Source organism: Podarcis muralis, chromosome 12 (assembly GCF_964188315.1).
Source record: "Podarcis muralis chromosome 12, rPodMur119.hap1.1, whole genome shotgun sequence".
Lineage (NCBI taxonomy): Eukaryota > Metazoa > Chordata > Lepidosauria > Squamata > Lacertidae > Podarcis > Podarcis muralis.
In genome coordinates, this window is record NC_135666.1 from 29434700 (window position 1) to 29459049 (window position 24350).

Here is a 24350-nt window from a genome sequence, read left to right on the forward strand (position 1 = left end):
AAACTAAGCAGCGGGGATATTGTCACTTAAAGAGAATGGAACGCAGGTCGTTCAGCAAGATACCACCCCAGGAAGGCAAAACGGACTGCAAAACAGAACGCCTTTTATATACGGCATACATTTGGGAACGCACGAGGCACTCAGTTAATATCACAAAGCCTAACAACACTATGGCAACAAGCAAGCACGAATCGTTTTTGCCATTTTGCAGAGCCGGTATTATGGCCTGAATGGGAACATTAGCAAGTGAAATGTGGGCGAGGGGGGCATAAAAGACGAGAAGGACAAGGCAGAGTAGGTGCCACGATGAATTTGTGAGTCGAGCCAACTTTCAAATACACATTGTATTTAAGCAAGCCTATAAGTGTTTGCAAGCAAGTGATTAAACTGCCAATATTGCAACAACAACATTGTATTGTATTACATTGTATGTAATCAAGTCTATCATTTTACCAAGTGCACTTTTAAAATGCCAAGATAATTACAAGAGTAATAATAACAAATATAGCAACACTGTATGTAACTTTAGCAAAGGGGGAGCTTTAAAAGACCAAGCTATTACTACTACAACTACTATTAATTTTGTTATTATTACAACAAAAATTATTAAACCGTTAAATTAAATAATAAAAGCACTCAAAATGCTCAACCTGTTACCATTTAAGAGCCACCTTCAATTGACTACTTAAGGAAGGAACCAACAGGCTCACAAGCTTAAATGCTTAATCTTTGTGGTTCTGTTCCTAATAAATGCATCTCAGATAAAACAAATATAAAGAAGATACTTACACAGCCACCAGCAACAATTTCTGCTGCTAAAGGAACAGAACCGTCTCTCGCCATAAATTTGTCTCTTATAAAATCGTTTACCTTGGAAAACAAAACTTCAGTCAAATGAAGGAAGAAAACATGTCCCATTATTTTTTTAACAAAAGAATACCAATTTTCATAAGTATGAATTCTATGGCTTTTATCAATATTGTATGTATACTTAGAAAAGAGAGAGAGGACTGCTCCATTTAAATCAGATTTACAGCACAGCAGGAGAGTTTACATATCAGCAGGTATATTCATCTATTTAAAAAATAGCTTAGTTTAAGCATTAGTCTTAAATATTTTTGAACATTTCTTCAAATATGTTCCACTGTGTGGGAGCCTGATCTTGAAAATAAGCTGTAATGATTTCAATGATCATTTCAATGATTTTTCTAGTTTACTGCTAAGAAGATAGTGCACACAAGATTTCAGACTAAAATTAAAAGTATCCTTATTTGGTATTTATGGATTTCTTAGTTGCTTTTCAACTTTAAGTACTACAGGAAATAAGTAATGTACGGAACATGAAAATGTATGAACAGGACTTCTTTTTTTTGTACAAGGTTTTCACTCTATGTCATGGTTATTTATATTAAAGTACAAGGCAATGAAGATGAAGGGGGCCTGCTATTGAGCCGAACATTTCAAATGAGGCTGTTAGATGATGGGCTTTAGCTAGACTCTCATCCAAAACACACAGAAACACGCTCCGTGCTACCTGCAGCGCCCAGAGGCAAGATATGAACACAGACTGCATTCTGCAAGTATAACTTTATCAAAGGAAGGTATGCACTTATACAGGCTTTAGGCAAACAACCCCCTAAGTCTTCTCACTGGGAAATTCAAAGATACAAAAATAAGAGATTATATACGATAAAGGTTTTTGTATTGTACTTACAGTAAGTTTTATGGCCTTTTCTGGGGCTACTCCCAATAATTGTGGCAAAAGACCTGTAAATATAAAAGGAGCAAAAATACATATTACGGAATGTATCATTAAGTTGGCAAATAAACAGCTATGCAAAGTTGGCCACCTAAAAAGAGGGAGGGCCATTTTTAGGGCAATTTTCTACTCTTATGTTCAACAGGAGCATCTAGACACGTCATTATGATTTTTTTTTTAACCACCTAAACGAAAATGATCATGGTTCGGAACTGCGGCTATTCAAACACCACCATATATCTCCATTATAATGACTTAGAATTCAGAGTAAATGGTGAAACACAATTCAGAAACCTGCCCTTTACAGATTTCCCTTGGGCTCATTCAGAAGCAATGCATTAGCTTGTTGCTGTATCTTCAGAAACCTAGAGTCTCGTCTGTGCATTGCCAGTTTGGGGTTGGCAAAGATGGTACACAGCTTTTTCATCACACTGTCTTAAGAGACAAGACCAAAAAGCCCATCAGCTGAACATTTCACCAGTTCCATAGATTCCCTTATGAATCTTGTAGGGTTTCAAGAAAAGGTTGTGGAAATAGTGTGTGAGAGAAATGACTTGAACACTCCCAGGTGCTTCAATTATCACCAGCAACAAGATCTGCAGCCATAAGGAAATAGCCAACGAGAAAGAAAGCAGGCCAAGCCACGTCAAATTTATTTTGCAGCTACAGCTCAGTGGTCAAGCACATGGTTTGCATGCAAAAGGTCCCAGTTCAATCCTTGGAATTTCCAGTTAGCAGGTAGCAAGCCTGGCTGGGGAAGACCTCGGCTCAAAGCTTTAGAGAGCCCCAGAGTGTCAGGCAGAGACATATTCAGCTACACAGAGTAATGGTCTGCTCAGGATAAAGCATATTCCTGTGTTCTTCGTGGCTGATTTTAAGTTCACATAATGCTTTGTCCTGGCCAAACGATTTGCTATTTAAAATTTAAGCTCAGGTTATTTACCTAGCCATACACAAAATATTTGCTTTTTTAAAGTTACAAGCGCTATGATAAACAAGCAGGTAGCTGTAAGTCTTTCGCTGAATGCTGAATTTCTGCTACGGATTGTTGGGCAATCTTGAAGAAAGGATTGAAAGCCAAGTGCTGCATAAAATGTTCTTTGCAAAACGGGGGGAAAGAGAGGAGGAGCTTAATTTTACAAATGTTTTAGGGTTATTTGCCATTTGCTTAAGCAACTATTTCTGAGAAAGTCAACACAACAAAAATTTGCAATTATACATATTTTCATGTTTGAGTAAAAAAAACAGCTCACTATTTCTGAACAAACTTCAAGAGGCGTCTCTCAAGGCAGATGAGAGAATAAAGAGGCATTATGGTTATTCCCCCACTTTTGCTCTTTTTTGCATCAGCTTTTCGAGATTTCTGTTTATGCTTGATTTTGGAGCAAACCAATTTTGCCGCAACTACTTTTGCCTGCTATTTGAGAAGGCACTAAGTCTGGTTTTCTTTCAAGCTCAGAGTTGCTGGAAAGCTACTAAAAAAAAAAAAAAGTACTGTATTTCCTCTTGCATTTACAGTCTCCCTGCTCAGTGATTGTGATTGTGGGAATCAAAATAGCTCTGTACCTCCAGTAGAGTCTGGAGTACTTAAAACCTGTTGGTTTTAATGGGATTTTAGCATTTGCAACGTCTTTGGATTGTGCCTATTATGTGTATTTAAGCCCCCATCCCACAGATGCAGGCTATGATGATTACTCCTGCTTACCTCCTTAGTATTTTAAGTGTGAAACCAAGGCAACCTCAGTCCATTAGACGTATGCCAGATTCAGGCGGAATGATAAAGCATGGTTGGTCCTTCCAAGAGCACGGCCAACCTTGGACTCATGTGCCCCCCCCTCCTCTCTTTTTTGTGAATGATTGAAGGGGATTTAAGGCTTCCAAGTTCCAGTTTGTAACAAACCACAGTTGTGTGTAAAAAAAAAAATTCCCATGAAACTGGTTTGTAAAAAACCACAATTAACACACCAGGGAATCAGTCCTGGATTACAGTTTGATAACTAGCAGCTTCTGTTAGGAATATATATGCTACTAAAGATGCTGGAAATGGTGTAACTTGAGATACATTACTTGAATACTGCTTTCATCACTTTCTTGAAGATCTTCACATGTATGGGTGGATGCAAAGGAACTTTGGTGTGAGTGGAAAGCACAAGGTGGAACATAATTTCTGCCAGCTCCCCTCCATTTACAGCTCTTTGTGCAACAACCCACATTGTTACGAAGTGTACCCCGACCTTCAGCTTTTTGAATGGTCACAGGGCATGGAAGCGCTCATGGTTTGTTCCTCCCAAACCATGATTGGGAAGCCAAGCACAAACCTTGGCCTCAGATGGTTTGGCTGGATAGAAGCGTCACAAAAAACTGAGTTGGACATGCAGTAAGCTAAGGAGAAGGAAGACGCAGAGGGGTTGATGGGAGCCTAGGTTAGAGAAGGGGACAATCTCTCCTTTCCACCCTAACTTCCACCACTCTGGAAGGAGGAGCAGGGATGCTGGCTCCCCTTTCCAACCCTCCTGTGGAGCGGAGAGCCTCGACGGAGCCTGCCGAGGGCTTTGATCAGCCAAGAGAGGAGAAAGAACAGGAGGAGGCAGAGACTGAGCAGGAGCCTGAACAGGAAGGTGCAGCCTTGCCACCTTTGCAGGTGGGAACAGACCCACCTGCACCAACAGAGGCATTTGCAATCCTGACATTCCCGGAAGTCGAGCAGATTATCACGCCTCATCTTTAAGAGTCACTTTTTGCAGCACTCTTTGCTGCTTCTGTCCAGTTCTGAACTTCTTGCCCTATTCCTGAACTCCTGAACCATGACTCCTGAGCTTTGTGTCTGCTGTTGAGACGGAACCATTACTTGCCTGAATAAAAAACCCTTTCTTATTTTCAAGTAAACGTCTCTGTCTACATGTGCTGGGTGGGAGCCAGGGAACTCTAGTTAGAGCTGAATTTCCCAAGAAGCTGTAATTCGGCAGACTCACACTGGAATCTCTCTTTGTTCAAGTCTGCTTGTCTTGAGATTGGTGTCCTGGGAGGTTGTCAGAGTCTTACACCAGAAACCAGGTGGGGTCTGGAAAACGTGGTTCGTGGGTCCCTGCTCTTTGGGATTCAAGTAAGATTGTCCTGAAGTCCAGACTGATTCAAGGCAGATCCATTTACTCTTTCCTTTCCCAGTATTACTGGAGGCAAGGAATGGCAGCAGTGACACCTCCAGAGTTAGGTGTTAATAGATGTTGCTATACGCACAGACAGCTGTGGCTGCCGCTGTTCTTGGGAAATGTGGTTCCCAAAGCTTATCTTAGAAGCTTTGGTGAGCATGCCCTGTTTCCTGGTGTCTCTGGAAAGGAAAAGACACAGCAGGAAATGCTTGTACTGGGGTGGTATGAACAATTCACAGTGGCCTGTCGTCCTCAGCAATGGGACCTGCCAGATGGCAACATCAAAGCAATTTTCCCTGTCTGTGCATATCATTTCTGTGGATCACAGGTCCTGCCTCTGCAAGAGAGGTACAGCCACTGCAATTGATGCACCAGTTCATGATAACCAGCAGCCATTTATTATGTTTATTCTGAAGCTATACTGTTGACACCATGACCGCTTTTGCTATTTGTGTCATACAAATATGCTAATGGCAAGGTATTATGTAGCATCAGATGGCCCTAAATGTTCCTGATGGCACTGCAGGCTTTGGAGCAGCTATGCACTTCACATAGCTCCTCTACTGTTTCCAGTTAAGACAGACCGATCAGCCCAGTCCACAACAGCAAACTGAGATGATGAGTATAAAATCAAGGGCTTCTGAACAGCAGGTAAAAAGCTTTCCTAAGGATTATTGATTTATATAACTTATATGCTGCTTAAGGAGGCTCATCCAAGACAGAATGTAACTTTTTAAAAACCCAAGCGAACGTAATACATCAAGATCCCACAAAAATTCAACAGGAATTGATTGAAGATGTTAAGCTGCTGCAATAAAACCCAACTGAGTATAAAAACAGAACACCGAACAGTGAGATCTAAAGATTTCTTAAGAGTCAGGGAAAGCTTGTCTAAACAGATACGTTTTCAGCAGACGTTTAAAGCCCACCCCAGTTGACACCTCCCAAATTGCACAAGGCAGGGTGTTCCAGAGGGTACTATTACCATCTTACACTTATAGCAAAATCCTAACCATGTCTACTCATAAGTGAGTCCTACCGAATTCAGTGGAGCTTATTCCCAGGTGAGTGGGGTTAGGAATGCAGCCCATGTCGTTTCTGTAAATGCCTTGTGGCAGACAGGGCTGGAAAGAGAGCCAATCGATACTGGGAGTGATCAGGGCAATAAAACTCCTCTTTGGACGCCACAACTCAATCCTGGAGAATTTCCATTCTGAGTTTAGTTCTTCTGAACAGGGTGATATAGAAATCCATGCCGGCAGCAAGTCCCTCTCTTGTAAACTCGCACCAAATTGGGGTGGTGGAGACAACACTTGGTATACTGACCTCTGTAGAGCCCAAAGAACCCTTCATAGCGTAGCACTTTCTTAAAGCAATCAAAGCTGTTCTTGTACATCAGCTCTCCAATAAACGACCCAGTGGAGCGCTGGTTCTGCATCCGGGTTTTCACAAGGTCAATGGGATACACTGCCGTGGCTCCAACAGCTACATGGAAGTAACACAATTTTTTTAAAAAACAAGAGCATTTCTCTAGCAAGCTTCGTTGCACTGGGTTCATTCTAAGCTTGTACATGGACGGACGATCACCCTGCAAGTATCGCAGGGCTTGTATGCATCTCTTCCATCCTTTGAACTGTAATATCCCTGCACTATTCACACATAAGAGGGAGATATCAGCAGGGCCAGGGTGGGTAAAAATAGGGGGAGGTGGGACACCTCCCCTCAAGAAAACTGCTAAATGAGAATTGAGCGTGCTCACTGGGCATGGAACGCTGACTGGCTCTTGGGGTGGGTGGGGTGGGAGAATATTGGAAAATTGGGGAAGGGGTAGGATGGAACGGAGTATCCTGTACAAGGGTATAGCTGGCTGGAATCTCAACTGGGAGCACACCACTAGAACATTTTCGTTGCAAACTCCACTTGCGATTCACAAAGTGCACTCTACGCTTTGCTGTAGTTTTTAATGTATGATATTTTAGTGTTTTTTGGTTTCTATGGAAGCCGCCCAGAGTGGCTGGGGAGGCCCAGCCAGGTGGGCGGGGTACAAATAATAAATTATTATTATTATTATTACGGAATCCCAAAATCAGCTTTCCCCAACTTGGTGCCCTCCAGATGCGAGAGTTATGGTCCTATAAAACATCTGGAGGGCAGAAGGTTTGAAAAGGCTCCCCTAAATCTGGGGAAAGTACCAAAAAAAGCCAGGGAGAGCTCACGCCATTTTTGGTAACCTGGTCACAAGCTGCAGAGCTCTGTATATAATGAAGGGAAGGGAAGGTAAAAGAGAAGCAAGTGGAAAGGTATTCTAAAAGTTCTTTTTGTGCACCCGATTCCCTCACTCACCTCCAGCAATGGAGCCAAGGGCAAACCTGTACGCAGATTCCGCTACCTGGATGAGAATGGGACGTGACACGTCGCTTGGAGCTTGCTGCAGGTAGTGGAGTTTGGGGAGAAGATTTGGGAAGAGAAAGGCAAAGGGGGAAATTTAGACTGAGGCCGAACAGCAATACAGTAATGACAAATCGAGGATCAAGTACGAAAGAGGAAATTTAATGACTACAATATTGTAATCAGCTCTATTCTACTTTTACTCCAAGGAACAAAACAGAACACAGGTAGGATGTTAAGGTGTCCTCCCATCGAGGCACTGACTCAAGGCAGCTACTACATCATGGGACTTTTGTCCGTGCCCTTGCTGTTAATGCAGCGGGTAACACTTCCTTGTTCAGGATAAAAAGGGAGCATCAACCAGTAGTATGCAATGAGTTCTCCACACAGCAAACTGAGACTCAGATACTTTATTACAGTGCAATTCTATACATGCCTACTCAGAAGGAGGTCCCACCGAGTTCATTGACAACCGCAGCCAAGTGAATTATTCAAAGGTTTAAGTGGTCACAATTCTGGGCACCTAGAAAATGTCCCAGCCTGCTTCCAGTTTTGAGCCAAATCACGATCTCAACACTACTCCTGCTCCTAGGCTGCTTTTGAGGAGTGTCTAAATACATGAGGCACACAAGAAAATAAAAATAAAAATATTTTCCATCACGGCTTTGTGTTACACTGGCCTGGGCTGCTATAGGGGCAAGAGATATTAAAACAAGTGTTGTGGAGTCTTTCTTGCCAACAGACCACGAAGATACCGAAGAAACCAGGTTGGGTTTCTGAAACAACAGAAAACGTATTTTTCGGTTTACTATACCACTACTGGTTTTTTTGTTTTTTTTAAATCCAAATGTACCAGAAACAAAACGTTTTTTAAAATCCTATAAGCAAAGAATTGCTTATAGCTATGAAAAGATTAGCTATTGCATTTGAACATCTCTCTTCTCAAAATAAAAGAGATACAGAACCTGGATGTATTGGTTGACGTTCAAATCACAGCAAATTTAGCTCTGACATACATAAGAGCGTTTTCCATTTTTGCTTTTCCTAAGAGCAGCCTCTCATATAAAGGTAAAGGTACCCCTGCCCGTACGGGCCAGTCTTGACAGACTCTAGGGTTGTGCGCCCATCTCACTCAAGAGGCCGGGGGCCAGCGCTGTCCGGAGACACTTCCGGGTCACGTGGCCAGCGTGACATTGCTGCTCTGGCCGTTTACCTTCCCGCTAGTAAGCGGTCCCTATTTATCTACTTGCACCCGGGGGTGCTTTCGAACTGCTAGGTTGGCAGGCGCTGGGACTGAACAACGGGAGCGCACTCCGCCGCAGGGATTCGAACCGCCGACCTTTCAATTGGCAAGCCCTAGGCGCTGAGGCTTTTACCCACAGCGCCACCCGCGTCCTCTCATATAGCTGCATAAAATACTGTTCTTTAAAGCTTCTGTGCAATATGCTTGGTGTATCTGGCTTGGTCTTGTCCACTGAGACTGGCAACTTCTCTTTGGACAGGAGACAGCCTAACTGGAAAAGCCAGGAATCAAACCTGGACCATAGGTATGCAAAGCACTGTGTGCATGCCTCAAGAACTGCCTTTCCTGGACCCTGCAATCGTCATCACAGCCCCTTCTTCGTGTGCCTCCTCCATGAGAGGTCCAGAATGCAGCAACACGAGAACAGGCCTTTTCTGCAGTGGCTCCCTGCTTGTGGAATGCTCTCCCCAGGGAGGCTCGCCTGGAGCCTTCCTTACATACATTTAGGCACCAGGCAAAAACATTCCTCTTCTTCCAGGCCTTTGGCTAATTAAACAATCTATAGCCTTTTAAACTGAAGCAGTCGGGGCAGGTTATTATTTTTGTTTGTTAGAGTGTTGTATACATCGGCCCAGTATACCTGAAGGAGCGTCTCCACCCCCATCGTTCAGCCCAGACACTGAGGTCCAGCTCCGAGGGCCTTCTGGTGCTTCCCTCACTGCGAGAAGTGAGGTTACAGGGAACTAGGCAGAGGGCCTTCTCGGTAGTGGCACCCGCCCTGTGGAATGCCCTCCCATCAGATGTCAAGGAAATAAACAACTATCTGACTTTTTGAAGACATCTGAAGGCAGCCCTGTTTAGGGAAGATTTTAATGTTTGATCTTTTATCACTTTTTTATTATTATTAATATTCTGTTGGGAGCTGCCCAGAGTGACTGGGGAAACCCAGCCAGATGGGCAGTGTATAAATATCATCATCATCATCATAATCTTCATGCATTTTTGTGTATTTATGTCATCATCATCATCATCATGCATTTTTGTGTTTTTATATTGTAAACTTCCCTATGATCCTCAGATGAAGGACAGTATAGAAATTTAATAAATAACAATAATTGTGCTCTTCCACTGAGCTTCAGCCCTGCTCCACAATTTTTGAAAGTTCTTGCAAGGCGTAGGAGTTTCTGTGGGAGGTGAACAGGGCGAAAACTGTGCATAAAAGCAGCTTGCTGGATTTCAACCACAGATCACCACTGAGAGCATAAGAAAAAAACCTAAGGAATTGCACATTTCAAAGATCTGCTTGAGAAATCCACTTTTGCATGTGTTGTTGCTACCTGCGCTTATATTCCAGGCTATTTCTAGAGACCCGTCTACTCATTACAACCTCCTTCAGCTGCTGATCACGGCACAAAGCATTTCCACGGTGGTTTCTCCAGGCAGAAGCCGTAACCCTGCGGTACCGCTGATCATCTGCACTGCGCAGAAAGTCTTGATGCGGGTGCCAAGAATGTAATGCTGTGTGGAAAAGCTACCACATCCACGAAGCAGTTTTTCGGTGTGGGGCTTAAACATGTGCAGGCGGACGCTTATTCTGTACCTCTCTCGGTAACCTTTGAGACAGGTTTTAGGAGTCAGCTACTAGGAGTGTGTATCCTAACACGCTCGCTCCTAAGGCGAGGCTAAAAATATGCTGTTTGTAGGGTGATGCTGCTGGGGGGGGGGGGGGCGGGAGGGGAGGGGAGGGGAGGAAGCAGCCAAGTGAGAAGGGCCTGGCTCAAGGCCTATTAGACCCAAAAATGTAGCCTGCATCAACTCATTGTGGTCAAACTGGCGTCTCTGTACAGACCCAGAGCATAGAAAGGGGTGGCGGTGGGGGGGAGGAGGGAACCCTCCAGCTCTCAATATACAGAACTCGGTTTGACTTTAAGTGATAGTTTCAGAAAAACAGAACTACACCCAGGTCTGTGTCAGCTTTCAATATACGAAAGAGACCAATAAAAGTTTTTTTTTTAAGTTGGCAGAGACTCTTTTTTGTGTGTGTGTCTTTTGCACCGCATCGTTTTCCAGTATCTCCCCTTTCCAGATACAAACATTTTAAAATTAAGGTTAATTTTTTAAAAAATCCCGAACAAAAACAAAACAAGGAACACCACGCAGCACTTGGGTTTCTTTTACAGTCTTAAAAGATTTGAAACGATTGTGACAGACTAAACAAAACCATCATTCATTTCAATAGGCGGCTGAAGACAGAATGCAACAGAGAGGCTGTGAAACAGAAGATTTAACATCTTCCCAGGATAAACTGTAAAGCATTACTTCCTTCATTAAACATATTTGGAGACAGGATCAGGGAGGGCTAAGTCAGCTAGTTTACTAAGGTTGGAATCCTATATCTACAAACTTGACATTACAGAACTGCACTATTGGTGAACCAACATTCCCTTCCCTGCTGCATATTGTTAGCGAGAGACCCTTCCTTACTTGTTTGTTTGATCTTTTCTATCAGATCACTCATGCTTCAACTTTCTAAATGGAAAGGGGAACCCACACACACACATGCACACACCCCATACTTTTTATTTTCCAGCTAAGCAAAGTTGTGAGCAAATTATTTTGCTTTTAAAAATTAACAATCGAGGGTTGTATCTAACGTCAGTCAAATTCGGAGTAGACCCTTCAAAATTAACAGACGGGACTAACTTAGGCCCATTTGTTTGAATGGGCTTACGCCGAGTAGAACTTAACTGGATGCAACGCCTTGCTTCTCATACTGAACCTGCAAGGGTGTTGATGTGATTTAAATATGACATACTGGGCAAAGCTTGTGGGCTTGCTGCTGCAAAAGAAAGAAATAAGTCAACACAGGCCTTCATATTATCCCCACTTGTCTCCTCACCTGTCTCTGAGCCTCAGCCAGGTTGTATGGCAGGGTGCCCTCCTCCAGAGGAGCAATTCTTTCAATGTCGGCCATCGTCATGCGCCTGGGGAAACAAGTGATCACAAAAAAAATGAAATTTGCAGTGGACGCCAGGAGGAAAGTTGCCAGCAGCAACGGGCAGTATTCTGTTCACTCATACGTATTCCGATGTTGTTGTTGTTTTTCATTTTCTTTGCAAGCAAAGAAATGGGTAATTTTCAACTTACCCCCGTGGCTCATATAAATCTGCTAACTGGAACAAGATGTCAACTTCCATGGGTGTAACCTGGCCAAATTTCTGAGCTGCCAGAACAAACTCCTCTGCAGTAGAAATTGGGGGTGGAGGGAGGGAGAGAGGAAAATATAGAAGGGGAAACTAATCAAACAACACCAAAAGTTATCCACAAATATCCTAGAATCACTAACGTTTTTTAGTATTAAACCAATATGCTGCAAAAGAAGAAGAAAACACCGCAAATAGCATGCCCGCGCCACTGTGTAAATGTATGTTTTAAATACTCTATCCATCATGCAAACAGGAGAAGCAGTCTGGCCTTATAGCTTAGTGCTAACAGCAGGATTTAGGATATTTGACATACGGTATCAATCAGTTGTGGGTCAGAGTGGGGGAGTGGGGGAAGGAGACAGTGATGTGGAACTTTCTTCTTGCTTGTGCCGTCCCAGTAGGGCTGCCTTAATAGAGGGTTGGCACTGCCGAGGGAGTTCTCTATAAAAGTGGTTAGATAGAGCTGATAACATCTTGTTCCAAACTTGTAGATCAGCTTACTGCAATGCCAATACAAGTTTGTGGAATTTTTCAACTAGCCTTGAAGGTCACTTTAATAGGCTGCCAATTTGGCACGACTCCTAGGAAGTTTTCTGAAGCCTTTAAAACATCTTTACGTCGACTGCTCATTCAATCCTGTTTTTTAAGACCTCCATCTCTCCAAAATAAAAAAAAAGTTTCTTTTAAAGAGAGGTAGGAAAACTAATTGTAATGGACAAAGCAACTGAAAATGGAAAGGCACAAGGACAGCTAGGCTTGGAGAGTTCCTTTTACCGCTGTCAAAGCATCTCACTTGATATCCTGAAAAGCTGACCAGTGGGGAGGGAGGGAGGAAGGGAGGGAGGGAATAACTGTTCCAGATTAAGGTTCATATCCACATTTTAACTAACCTTTAGTAACTTCCACGTCTTTTCTATGTCCAGCCAGAGTACTATAGATTTTTCTAATGAGTTCCATGTTATTAAGAAGGGTATTAAATCCATTAAAATAGGAAAAACTGACTTGATGAGAAGTGGTTCCTCCAGCAGCCTAGAACAGAGGAAGCAATGAGGGAAGCAGGAAGAGAAAAAAGGATGTTAGATGTATCTGGATTTGTTCATTTTATTTTTTAAAGAATCATACCACTTGGAACTTTTGTGGGGAGAGGGGAGAACACTTTGGGAATCATGTTGGAGTTTTCTTTTAATTTAAGAAAAACAGCAATAGAAGTAGCAAGGGATTTTAGAAATGCAAAATGAAAAAAGCCTATTATAGATTCTAAAGTTACTGGAGCTAATCACGACCAGCATGCAAGCTGCCCCCCCCCCTTCCAGGGAAACCTAAACAAATACATATGCAGGATTATAACAACATGGCCAGTGGTAATTTACAGAGTTCAAGTTTCAATACTGTTTCAGTCGAAAATGTTTTATAAGTTGCTTTATTTCTTCTAATGAGCAAATCTCAAAGGCTTAAAAATGCCAAGTATGTTACAGTTGGGGAGGGGGGGGCAGGATAAAAAAAAATCAATCATGCTATGTGGGTTGGGAGGAATGGGGCTGCTTTAATATTTAAATCCAGAGAGCACCATATCACCTACAGCCGATAGTGAAATCCTCTCTCTGGGTTTCTCCAACTTTGCTTTTAACAATCAGCTTTGCCAAGGAATTCAAAGGTCTTATCTTCAACAGTGCACAAATGCTATTTCCCAGAAGAAAGAAAATGCAAGCAAATCTTCCCAACATCCATGAGAAAGGAGAGTAACTAACTTTAGGTTGTGAAATTCCATACGGCTCACAGACTGACTCAACTTTTTAAACGCGAGAGGATCATTAGTCCTGCCGCGCAGGAAATGGGGGAACATGTGAGCCTGACATAGCATCAAACCATGGTTTAGTGTTACGTGCAGACACAGCCACCGTGCCAGTGGTTCTTCACAGTTCAATTATCTCTTGAGGCTGCCGCAGAAGTCCATTTAACTGAATGTACCACAGGCTAAAGTGGGACTCTCTCCAATATGCCATATCATTCATTGGTTGTGAATTCTGCTTTGTAACACAGTACGCACACTTTGCAGAATGTTTATATTTTAACATTTTTCCAAGCTGTCTCCAAGCCAACGTTTGTTTGAATGAATGAAAGAACATTCAGCCTTCAAACATCTGCAAAGGACACCAGGAAGCATACTAACATTATGCTTGCTCAGGACCAGAGCTCAGTATGAGATGCAAACAGTCAGAACATGGGATGCCGATGCCAATATCTAAGTGCTACTGTTAGCAAAGCAATTTTCACCCTTACAAAAATCAAAGAAGGGGATGGAACTTTATTACGGATGCATTAAAAGCTGGTTGCTATGGCAGTAGTCCTAAGAAACTCAACACTGCGAAGCAAATGTAGCAATATATTTGACTCGAGAAAAGCCTGTACTGAATGAGATTCGTAATCAGGTCTGTGCACAAATGAAATTTAAAAAAATAATAAACTCCACATTTGAGAAGGAATTTAAGCACAATGCTAGTACACATACAAATAAGTTTTCACACACTCATCTTCTTCTTCTTCTAAGGTTAAACGTTCCAGAGAATTTGAAATTAATTTATTTGTTACAGTAGGGTACCAATATAGTATTTCAAGGTCTTTCTCCTTATCAAAGTGTCTCCAAGCTACACTTTGCCCATTCCCCAATTCCTGTGTATTTCTCCTCCATCGTCCACATACTACTAACATAATGTTGGTATTAACACTGTGGCAAACCAGTTTGCATCACCAAAATATGCATACTATTACATAATGTAGCTGTGCGAAGCAAGTAGACTCCTTTGACAGGGGAACAGTGCCATTTATCTTCCTCCATATCACATCGAGTGTGTGCTCTCTAATGTAAGTTGCTGTGTGTATAGTTCCTCAGAAAAATACAGCCTAGAATGGTGTTTCAAGCAATGTTTTTTCCCAAGTAAAGCTGACATGATTGATAGCAGGACATGGTCAAAGTGACCCCTCATTGATAGGGGGGCCTGTGAACACAGCCCAGCACTTACTTAGGGTTGTAAATGGTTTTGCACTACAGTGGTACCTCTGGATACAAACGTAATTCGTTCCGGAGGTCCGTTCTTAAGCTGAATCCGTTCTTAACCTGAGGTACCACTTTAGCTAATGGGGCCTCCTGCTGCCGCCGCACAATTTCTGTTCTCATCCTGAGGTAAAGTTCTTAACCTGAGGTACTACTTCTGGATAAGTGGAGTCTGTAACCCGAAGTGTTTGTAACCCAAGGTATCACTGTACTAGAAGTGCAGTTCGTTTTTACCAATTCCCACCAACTGCAACCTTCAATGCTACATCCCATATTGTTACAGAGGTTTCTCCCCTCCCCAGATTTTGGGGGCAAGGGGAGCAGAAGGGGATAGGAAGGAAAGAAGTGTGTCTACTAGTGTAAAGTCACCACCGACTCATAAAGCAGTAACGTCCCTAATATATATATTTCATATATTTAAATGGAATAAACAGAAGGAAGCGGGAATCGAGGCATTCAGATACTTTTGCTTCTTGGCAAGTGGGGATGTGCAAGTGAAAACAGTTTACACGAAGGCAGCAAAATGTTGTTTATTTTTTGATACTACGCTTGGGAAAAGCTTGGGGGGAAATGCAGGCAATGAAACGGAGGTCCGAGTACGAAAGGTTTTAAGTCTATAGGGCCCATCCTCAAACCGGCTCCAAAACTAACGAGCTACTAAGAGCTTTGCTAAGCAGCTCAACATGCTAGAAATAGTTGCCTGAATGTGAAATATTACCACCCGCCACTCCACCTCCATCCCACCCTCCACCCCCGCAACCAACCAGTTTGTAGGGTCGATTGTGCAGGGATCATACCTCTAAATTATAGCTAAAGTTTGAGGCTCTCTTGCCATCCACATTAAGATGTCATGCAAAATTTCATGCAATCTGTGGGTTAAATTAGATTAAGCATATTTAAAACCATGCAAAGCAGATGTGAGCTTTCAAGCTCAGCATCCTTCTCTTGGTGGCCCTTGTTGCTGAACAAGTTGCCAACCCCTGTGTGAGCAGAACATCAGCCTTACAAAGCAAGACTTTCATGCAGAACTGCCCCGACAGGGAATAGTAGCTTGTTGGGACAGTACAAAAAAAATAAATTACCCTGATGGTGCAACGGGTCATCTGATAACAGCCTCAACGTTGCTGGCTACTACTCTGGGCCTGAGAAGATAGTATCACGATCTTCTGGAGAAGGAAACCTTACATGAATGGCTAAATGGATTTATCATGTATAAATTTTAACTCCTTCTCTCGCATCCAATGGCTGGGCTAAAGATACTAGCAAAACAACAACAACAAAAAAGAACAGGGGTGGGGAATAAACAAAAGTAAACAAGAGTCTTCTGCCCTCCCTTTAACATCCTCTATGCACTTTTGTCTCAATGGGACAAGGTCCCTAGGCATGACCCAGATATGGGAAAATTACTTACAGCTACTAGACATTCTTCAACGAAAGATGTCAACATGTGAGGCCGGATTGTGACCATAATGTCTCTAAAGTCAATGGCAGTGACTCTTCCAGCTTGGGCATTATCTCGCTGTACAAATGCTTGCTTTGCGTGTTCCAGCTGGATTTCCTGGAGGGGTAAATAAAACAACAGTTAACTAAGGTTCATAACTAACTTTGCCACATTCTCTCTCTCTTATTTAAGAATTCACTGAAGAGTACACAATTCTTTAAAAACAAAGAGCCCAAAAGATACTCAAGATGCCCTCCAGATGCTGTCAGACTACATCTCCTATTAGTCCCAGACAGTGATAATGGGAACTGGAGTCCAGTAAGATTTGGAAGGTTGCTGCAGGCTATTAGTTTAGCTTTGGGAATGGGGTGATGATCAGAACTCTGCTGGGAGTCAGCATCCTCTTCACAGCATGAAGCTTTCCAAAGTCCCATGGAGCTCAGGACAGTTAACTCCATTTTAAGTTTGTAGGTTGGATATGTTCTCCAAAGTGATCTCAACCTTTTAGATAGGATTTCTGTAGATTAATGCCCATCTAATTATGCTTAGGATCAAACTCTTTATTTGCAAAACAGTAGGTATTGAGATAGTAATTTTGTTTTCTTTTTGTGCAGTCATGAAGGTCTTCCAAAGTCTGAAATTCTAATGTTGAGGGTTGGATCCCAACAGCCCCTTGCATGCATGTTGGGAGTCCCTACCTGTTCACAGTTCAAGAATTGGTTCCAGCAGAGCTCTTGGCTTCACCACCTTGGACCAAGGTGGTGAAGCCAGGGTCCAAGAGCACCCTATTCTCTATCCACTGAGTGCAATTATTAGCTCATAAGCAGCATTTTCTACCATTTCTACTATGTTTTTACTGTATCAGGAAACCTGCTTTCTTGATGAATTGTTTTAACAAATCGTCTTCTTAGCGATGCTGTAAACACTTTGAAATATGTAGACAGAAAGGCTGAAAGGTTGTACCGCAAGGTATTAAAATAAAATATTAACAGCAATGAGCAAATACTGTTCAATTGATTTGATGGTTTTAGTATTCAAGACACAGGATGAGATCCAATCCAACTCCATTCAGTGGAGGGAATTAAGTACACGCTTAACACTTCCACACTGAAACCAATGGGCTAATTTTGGCAGGTGAAAGAAGTGTCTGCTCTAGGTTCCAGAGGCCCCAAGGCAAGACACCCTTCATGACCCCCTCTCCCTCAGTGCTTCTGTCTCACAGAAGAAGCAGCTGTGGCCCTCCACAAGTTGTTAAGACTCCAACTCCCAACTTCCCCAACCACTGAACATGCTGTCTGGGACTGATGGGAGCTGGAGTCCAACAACATCTGGACAGACATAGGCTCTCCATCCAAGCTCTACCTCCTCACCATAGCTGGTCTACAGAGATCTCAGCAGTGGGTCATCAGTAGATGCTCAGCCAAGCCAATCCTTGACATTGGCCCTGCCATAGATTTAAAAGAGAATCTAGTGTAAGATCAGGCCTTGTCGGTGGTGGCCCCCACTTGCAGAATGCTCTCCCTAAGGAGGCCAGCCGAGCACAGTCTTCATCTATCTGTAGGCACCACGCAAAGACTTTTCTCTCTATTGGCATTTTTGGCCATTAATTTGAAGGGTGGCACTGTGGTCTCTTTGATGGGGTGAGATGTCTTAAGTCTTGCCTTCTATCTGTTCAACTGTGTTTTTCGAGTCTTATTAGATTATCTTAATTGGTATTAATGTTAAGTCGCTTCAGCTCACTCTGTGAGAAAAGCAACTTGACCGCTATAAGAAATATTATTACTACTACTATTACTGAATTCAAAAATATCCTAATATCCTTCATTTCTGCAGCTTAGTCCTGCTGTGAGTTATGTCCTATAACAATATACACTGAAGAGTTTCGAGACTCAGCAAAGAAAGGGTTAAAGCAACTTTGCAAGAAAAATAAATTCAGTTGCTTCTCAATGCAAAATAAATGGCCTGCCAAACGTCCCCTAGATTAGAGGTGGCGTAATCCCTCTACATAACTTTAAAAACAGCTTCGTTCCTTGACGCTGGGTGTCTGAATTCCTAAAAACCACAATAAGTGTTTATACAAAATTAATTTGCAGTTGATAACAGGAACTCTGACACCAGAGCTTTAATGAAAGGATTTCCCAACTTGATTTTCGCCCCCCTCCCCTACCCCCAACTTTCCAAACTCTATTTTTCCTGTTACAGCTCATAAAGCTATTTTATTTTCCAGGTACGGGGAGGTTATATTCAGGTATGACTGATATTTCCAATTGATCAACAATTCACTTGATGTAGTGCAGTACAATCCTTCCCACTGCTGCATATTGTGAGGTCCCATTGACAGGTATTATTACCTCATCAACGAGCATGCCAGAACAGAATGCTAGCTTACATTTGAAGTTATTTAACAAAGCCATAAAATGAGGACATGTAAAACATAATGTGAAAAACTGGTGTTTGGGCAGAGATTTCAGACTTTGTGTGAGCCTCTTGCTTAAACCTTATTTGGAAGTGGGCTACACTCTCTTTCCTGAAGAATACTCACCATTTGTGCAATCTTATGAACAGTTCTGTTTTATAAATACTAAAACAAATGCTTGTTCACTTAAAAATTCAATTTTGTTCATTGTGTTAAAAAATAATAATCTTCCAATTCTATTTATCCATCCTATTTACATGCTGCCTTTGATTCAAAGAGTTCAAGAGCGATGAACATAGAGATTGTCATTTCTTCTTCTTCTTCTTCTTCTTCTTCTTCTTCTTCTTCTTCTTCTTCTTCTTCTTCTTTCTACTCCACCCTTCAGTCAAGGATCAAAGGGTGATTTATTTTATCTCCTGACATCCTAGTCAAGCAGATGAAGCTGAGTACTAGTGATTTGCCCAAGATTATCCAGTAAACTTTGTTGAGATTTGAACCAGAGTCTCCTTGCTGGTGGCCCCGCTGTTCTGGAATCCTTCCAGTTCTCGAACGTTTTGGCTCCCAGACACCCAATGGGCGTTTTGGAAGCCGAACATCTGACGGGGCTTCTGTGGCTTCCGATTGGCTCCAGGAGCTTCCTGCAGCCAATCAGAAGCCATGCTTTGTTTTCCGAATGTTTTGGAAGTCGAACGGACTTCCAGAACGGATTCCCTTTGACTTCCAAGGTACGACTGTACACTGAATGTTTTATTTTTGCCTTGCAAGTGCTCTTGCTTGTTTGCTTGGGAGTCATGTTGCCAATTTAAAAATGGTTCAGGGGGCACAGCTTTGACTATTCATGCATGCTAACACTTTCAGTTAGAGATACCATTTCAGAACAATGCCCCCCTCTCCTCTCCCTGTACACTAGTCTGAGGGGTATGTAGCAAATTTTGGGGTATGTAGGGGATGCATGGCAGGAGGGAGGGGGAAGCCCCATCGTGCAAGTAGAAGTCTTCACACAGGGCTTCCATTGGCAGGACTCGTTAGGTGAATCCTGCCCACAGTTTATAATTCCATGCTGAATCAAATTAGATGCGTGTTTCCCTGTGAGACCCTTAAAACTTCCACTGTCTTTTTTAAAAAACTACAGCTTCACTAGTAACATGTCCATGTATTTCTGTTTAATCAAAGCTATTTCCAATATTGATATTGCAACTCCTTACAAAGTTGACAGAATGATAATAACTGCAGTCAGCAGGGTCTTACAAGCTATTTACCTTTATTCTTATTATTTCATAAACCTATACCGAGTGGGCCAGTATTTGCAGAATAATTTTAAAGTACACCACGGTGCCTCATCTGGTACAAATTAAGAGGAATATATAATTCACGCAGAGAGACAATGGCGTCCCCCTGCAGTCTTAAGGTCCAAGGTCTAGATGCCAGAACAAGGTGACCGACTCATATACATGAAAAGCATCAAAGGACAAGGGTTAAATGCCAACGGTTGCTTAATCCGAAGCAAGATTTCTTAAAGATGTGAACAGCCACTCTAAATCTCCAGCTATGGGCAGCTTTTGACAGAAGAAACTAGAATGTTATCTGGCCCATTCAGCTGCTTAGAAGCTAGGTACCGTATTCCCAGACCCATGGTGGCTGGCTGTGATGGTTGCCCTACTGGGAATGCTTAAAGGCATTCTGCATACAGATGTTAAAAACAACAACACCCACCCTTCCAGACAGTCTGCAGGTGCAAAGAATTGAGATTCCAGGAATCACTGCACTGGAAAGTGTTGCATTGTTTATGGCAGATAGAGTACGTGACAGATTGGCTTTTGTACAGCAGAATTGCCTTTGAGAAGAACCACAGTGCACCAGTGTATACAGAAATATACTGTACATTTCCATGGGATCCCTGTAGTGGGGTGGCAGAAGGGTTGTCCCAGGAGAGGGCTAGGCTATACTTCCTCTTGACTATGTCCTAGATTGCACAACACTTACTATGCCCAAGGGAACTTAATGGGGGCCACTGAGAATCAAGCTCTTTGCCTTGTCCTGCTCCATTCTGGGTTCAATGCCCTGATGTGAGAGTTATGACTTCATGAGAACTGGATTCCACCTCTTTCTCAACTTCCTCCAAGGAGCTTAGGGCAAATACATGGTGATTATCCTACCAACACTTATCCTTCCAATATTTGTTTACTTATTTATAATCTGGATTTTCAATATAACAAGGCAGTATAAAGGTAAAGGGACCCCTGATCATTAGGTCCAGTCGTGGCCAACTCTGGGGTTGCAACGCTCATCTCGCTTTATTGGCTGAGGGAGCCGGCGTACAGCTTCCGGGTCATGTGGCCAGCATGACTAAGCCGCTTCTGGCGAACCAGAGCAGCGCATGGAAACGCCGTTTACCTTCCCGCCAGAGCTGTACCTATTTATCTACTTGCACTTTGACGTGTTTCGAACTGCTAGGTTGGCAGGAGCTGGGACCGAGCAATGGGAGCGCACCTCGTCATGGGGATTTGAACCGCCGACCTTCTGATCGGCAAGCCCTAGGCTCTGTGGTTTAACCTACAGCGCCACCTGCGTCCCTTATACAAAATGTAGTAGGCTATTTAAATTTACATAAGCACTAGGACAATAACATTATACCAGAATGTATGGGAATATTGTATACTGCTGCTTTCCCCTTTCCCCCCCTTTTTTGCTTTTATATGTATTTGTTGTTGTTTTTCTCCCTCTCACTTTTCCTTCTTTTTTTCTGTATCACTTTATTTCTTTTAACTGAAATTACCTTAATAAAATATAGTTATTTTTAAGAAACCTCTGCCACCTGAATTCATTTTTTTGCATCAAGCATTTCTAACAAATCATGGTACTGACTGATCAGTGAGAAGCTGCTGTCTTGAACTGGTTGCCAGACAGCTGGGTGGGACGGACTTGTGCCGCTAGCATGATGCTGGGAATCTGGAACACCAACTCCTTGAAATGGGCTAGAATTTGCCCTGAAATTGTCCCTCAGTGGCGAGAATGATTAGATATGAAGGATAGTGAAGTCAGCAAAAGGGGAGTCATTAAAATGAACAGAATGTGATTATACTGTATCAGGAATTCCAACATCCTCTTCAGACAAAGAGTTAATGAGGCTCCATCTACTCCACCAAGTCAATTTGAAGCATTTGTCCTCGTAGCATTATCTTAATTATTCCTCATCAAAATGATAACACTTCCTACTGTGAACTAACATCCTTATGTAAACAAAATTACAGGCTCCATAGTCCTGAAACACGATCCTTTGTCAAAACTATCTTGTGTAATGGCTCTTTAGAGCCTACCCAATGGAAACACAAACAGAAGCACTCATCCTGCCTTAAGAAGTTTTCAGCGCCGCATCTGCCATTGCTACCATGTATTTAAAGTAAATTCCCATCCCAAGTGTCAGATATAAATAAATGCAAAACATTTGTTCCAAAGTAAATACAAAAGTTATCTGCAATGTATGGAAAAAAATAATAAAAAATCTTAAGATAGGGGTTGATGAGGAGAACCGTTGTAAATCCCAAAATTCCTTCCTTCCCCTCATCTCTCCCCCTCCCCCTCTTCCCCTTGCACAAACAAATGTCCAATTTAAATCCCATTGATACTGGGAGCTGGTTGGCCTCCCATAAGTTTGTTGTAAGCCACTGATACATTCCAGTTCCCCATTAGGAGAAGGAATTCATTCAGTCCCACACAGGTTAAAGCTGCCACTTCCAGACTTTAGGTTTGGCAACGTTTGTCTGAGTTGCATCTAATTCGATACTCTGCCTTTCGGTCACAAATATCCAACGTAGCTGAACTCGTAGCTGAAATAGGGGTGGGGATATCCAAGGGCCTTTAATCATCTTGAGTGCCAGCTCCTCAGAACCACACCTACAAGATTAAATTGAATTGGATCCTTTTCAAAAAAACATCTACGCTGCTTTCAGATGCCAAGAGAAAAATTACTGCTTAGGCAGCAATTTCACCACTAGCCAATCACAGTTCATGGGCACACACAAACATCCCGAGCAGTCTCAAAAAAAAGAAAAAGACAGATACTGTGCAATGAAACATGGAAAGTAAGGGGAAGGGATTAAACCTTGCAATTCTTCTTTATTATTATTCTTTTATTCAGACAAATATTTATTGCCAAAACTCACCAGTAAGAACTGGGTGAACTCTGCATAATTGAGGCGCCTTTTCCGATCTTTTCCAAAATGCAGCTGCACAAACTCTGAATCCCAGTTAAAGGGAATATGCTGGTGAATTGTGGTCTGGCCAAAAACCTGCTTAACATCCTCTGGGGAAGGAAAGGGGAGGGGGGAGAGAGAGGGAGAAAGAGAGATGATTATGAAGGCAGATGCAGAAATTGGTAAAAATCTGTTCATTCGATGAGAGCTTGTGCAACATTAACAGATTTTCATTTAAATAAACAAACACTCTGGATTAACTAGCTCAGAGACTCAGGTGTTCTGCTAGGTTATACCTGCGCTTGCCTTGTCATGCTTCCTTCTTTCCGAGTGATGCTGTAGCACAGGGGTTGGCAACCTAAGGCCCATGGACCCCCGCCGCCTGGTCAGGGACCCACGCCGCCTACTCAGTCAGCTCCCATGTGCCGCGCTATACCAGCACAGAGCAGAGCGGGGACCGCCTTCCGCAATGCTGGCTGGCTTCCCATTGGATGCAGGAAGCTCCTGCAGCCAATGAGAAGCTGCGCACGCCTCCTCCGTGCCAGAAAGAGCGCCGGAAATAGCGTTTGCGCATGCGTGCGTGCACGCACTCTGGCCCACCACAGCATCTGCGGGATCATGAACTGGCCCAAGCCACAAAACCTTTGCCAACCCCTGCGTAGCATAACACCACAGTATGGACATGGATGCAGATAAGCGACCAATGTGTCCTCTAACACTTGACAGACCTAACACTTGGCAGTCCTCACCTCACCGACCCATCCCTTACTCATGCTCTACATGAAAAAATTATGTCATTCATCAAAGCAGGGAAACCCACAGCTGCAACTCCCATCATTTCCAACTACTGGCCATTCTGGCTAGGACCAATAAAGAGAGTCTGAGGGTGTCTGAAGGGCCACAGGATCCTCATCCCCACAGTAAAGAGATAGAAACTGCAGTCCTCATTTTGTCATCTTGTACTTGAGGAAGACCAGTTTGGAAATGTCATGGAGAACTGCACCATGTAGTCCAGCTGTCACTCAGCACTTTGCCCGATTTATCAAAATGGTAATAATAAACACTATAATAAATACATTCATCCTGCAAGTCAGCACTGGCCGTTCAGATAATTGTGCATTTTCAATAGGATTCCTAGTGAAGAAAACCTGCCCCTCCCCTGCTTCATATCACTTACTATTCCAAACTCCTTGCCCTCCAAATGTCTGAAAATTGGCATTTCACACTACCAATTGATTACACACAAATCACTGTTTTCTCTCCTTGTTCAGCACGCATCCCTGAAAACTGCAGTACGTGTGTTTCCCAAAAAGCGATGCCATAAACTGACTCCAGTGTATCTTTTTAAAATTAGGATTAGCCAGTTTCCTGACAGGGTGCACACTGAATTATATGGTGCAGCTACTTCACCAGAAAATCACCTATTTATTGCTCTTATTGACATCTTGTGATGGCTATGAAACAGGGTATCCCCTTTGCTGTTCATCTTTTATATACTTCTTT

General features: G+C 42.7%; 1 protein-coding gene across 4 annotated transcripts in view; it reads right to left on the reverse strand.

The window, feature by feature from the left end:
* Window positions 1–24350, reverse strand: part of SLC25A13 (solute carrier family 25 member 13) — a 107664-nt gene that overhangs the window by 34720 nt on the left and 48594 nt on the right. For all 4 annotated transcript variants that reach the window (XM_077936953.1, XM_028749835.2, XM_077936954.1 and 1 more), the window contains 9 exons: window positions 22818–22957; window positions 16209–16355; window positions 12636–12774; window positions 11687–11780; window positions 11439–11523; window positions 7252–7336; window positions 6235–6393; window positions 1715–1767; window positions 790–870 (listed from right to left, as the gene is read on the reverse strand). In XM_077936953.1, the coding sequence (XP_077793079.1) occupies window positions 790–870; window positions 1715–1767; window positions 6235–6393; window positions 7252–7336; window positions 11439–11523; window positions 11687–11780; window positions 12636–12774; window positions 16209–16355; window positions 22818–22957 (983 nt within the window). The remainder of the gene's footprint in view (window positions 1–789; window positions 871–1714; window positions 1768–6234; window positions 6394–7251; window positions 7337–11438; window positions 11524–11686; window positions 11781–12635; window positions 12775–16208; window positions 16356–22817; window positions 22958–24350) is intronic.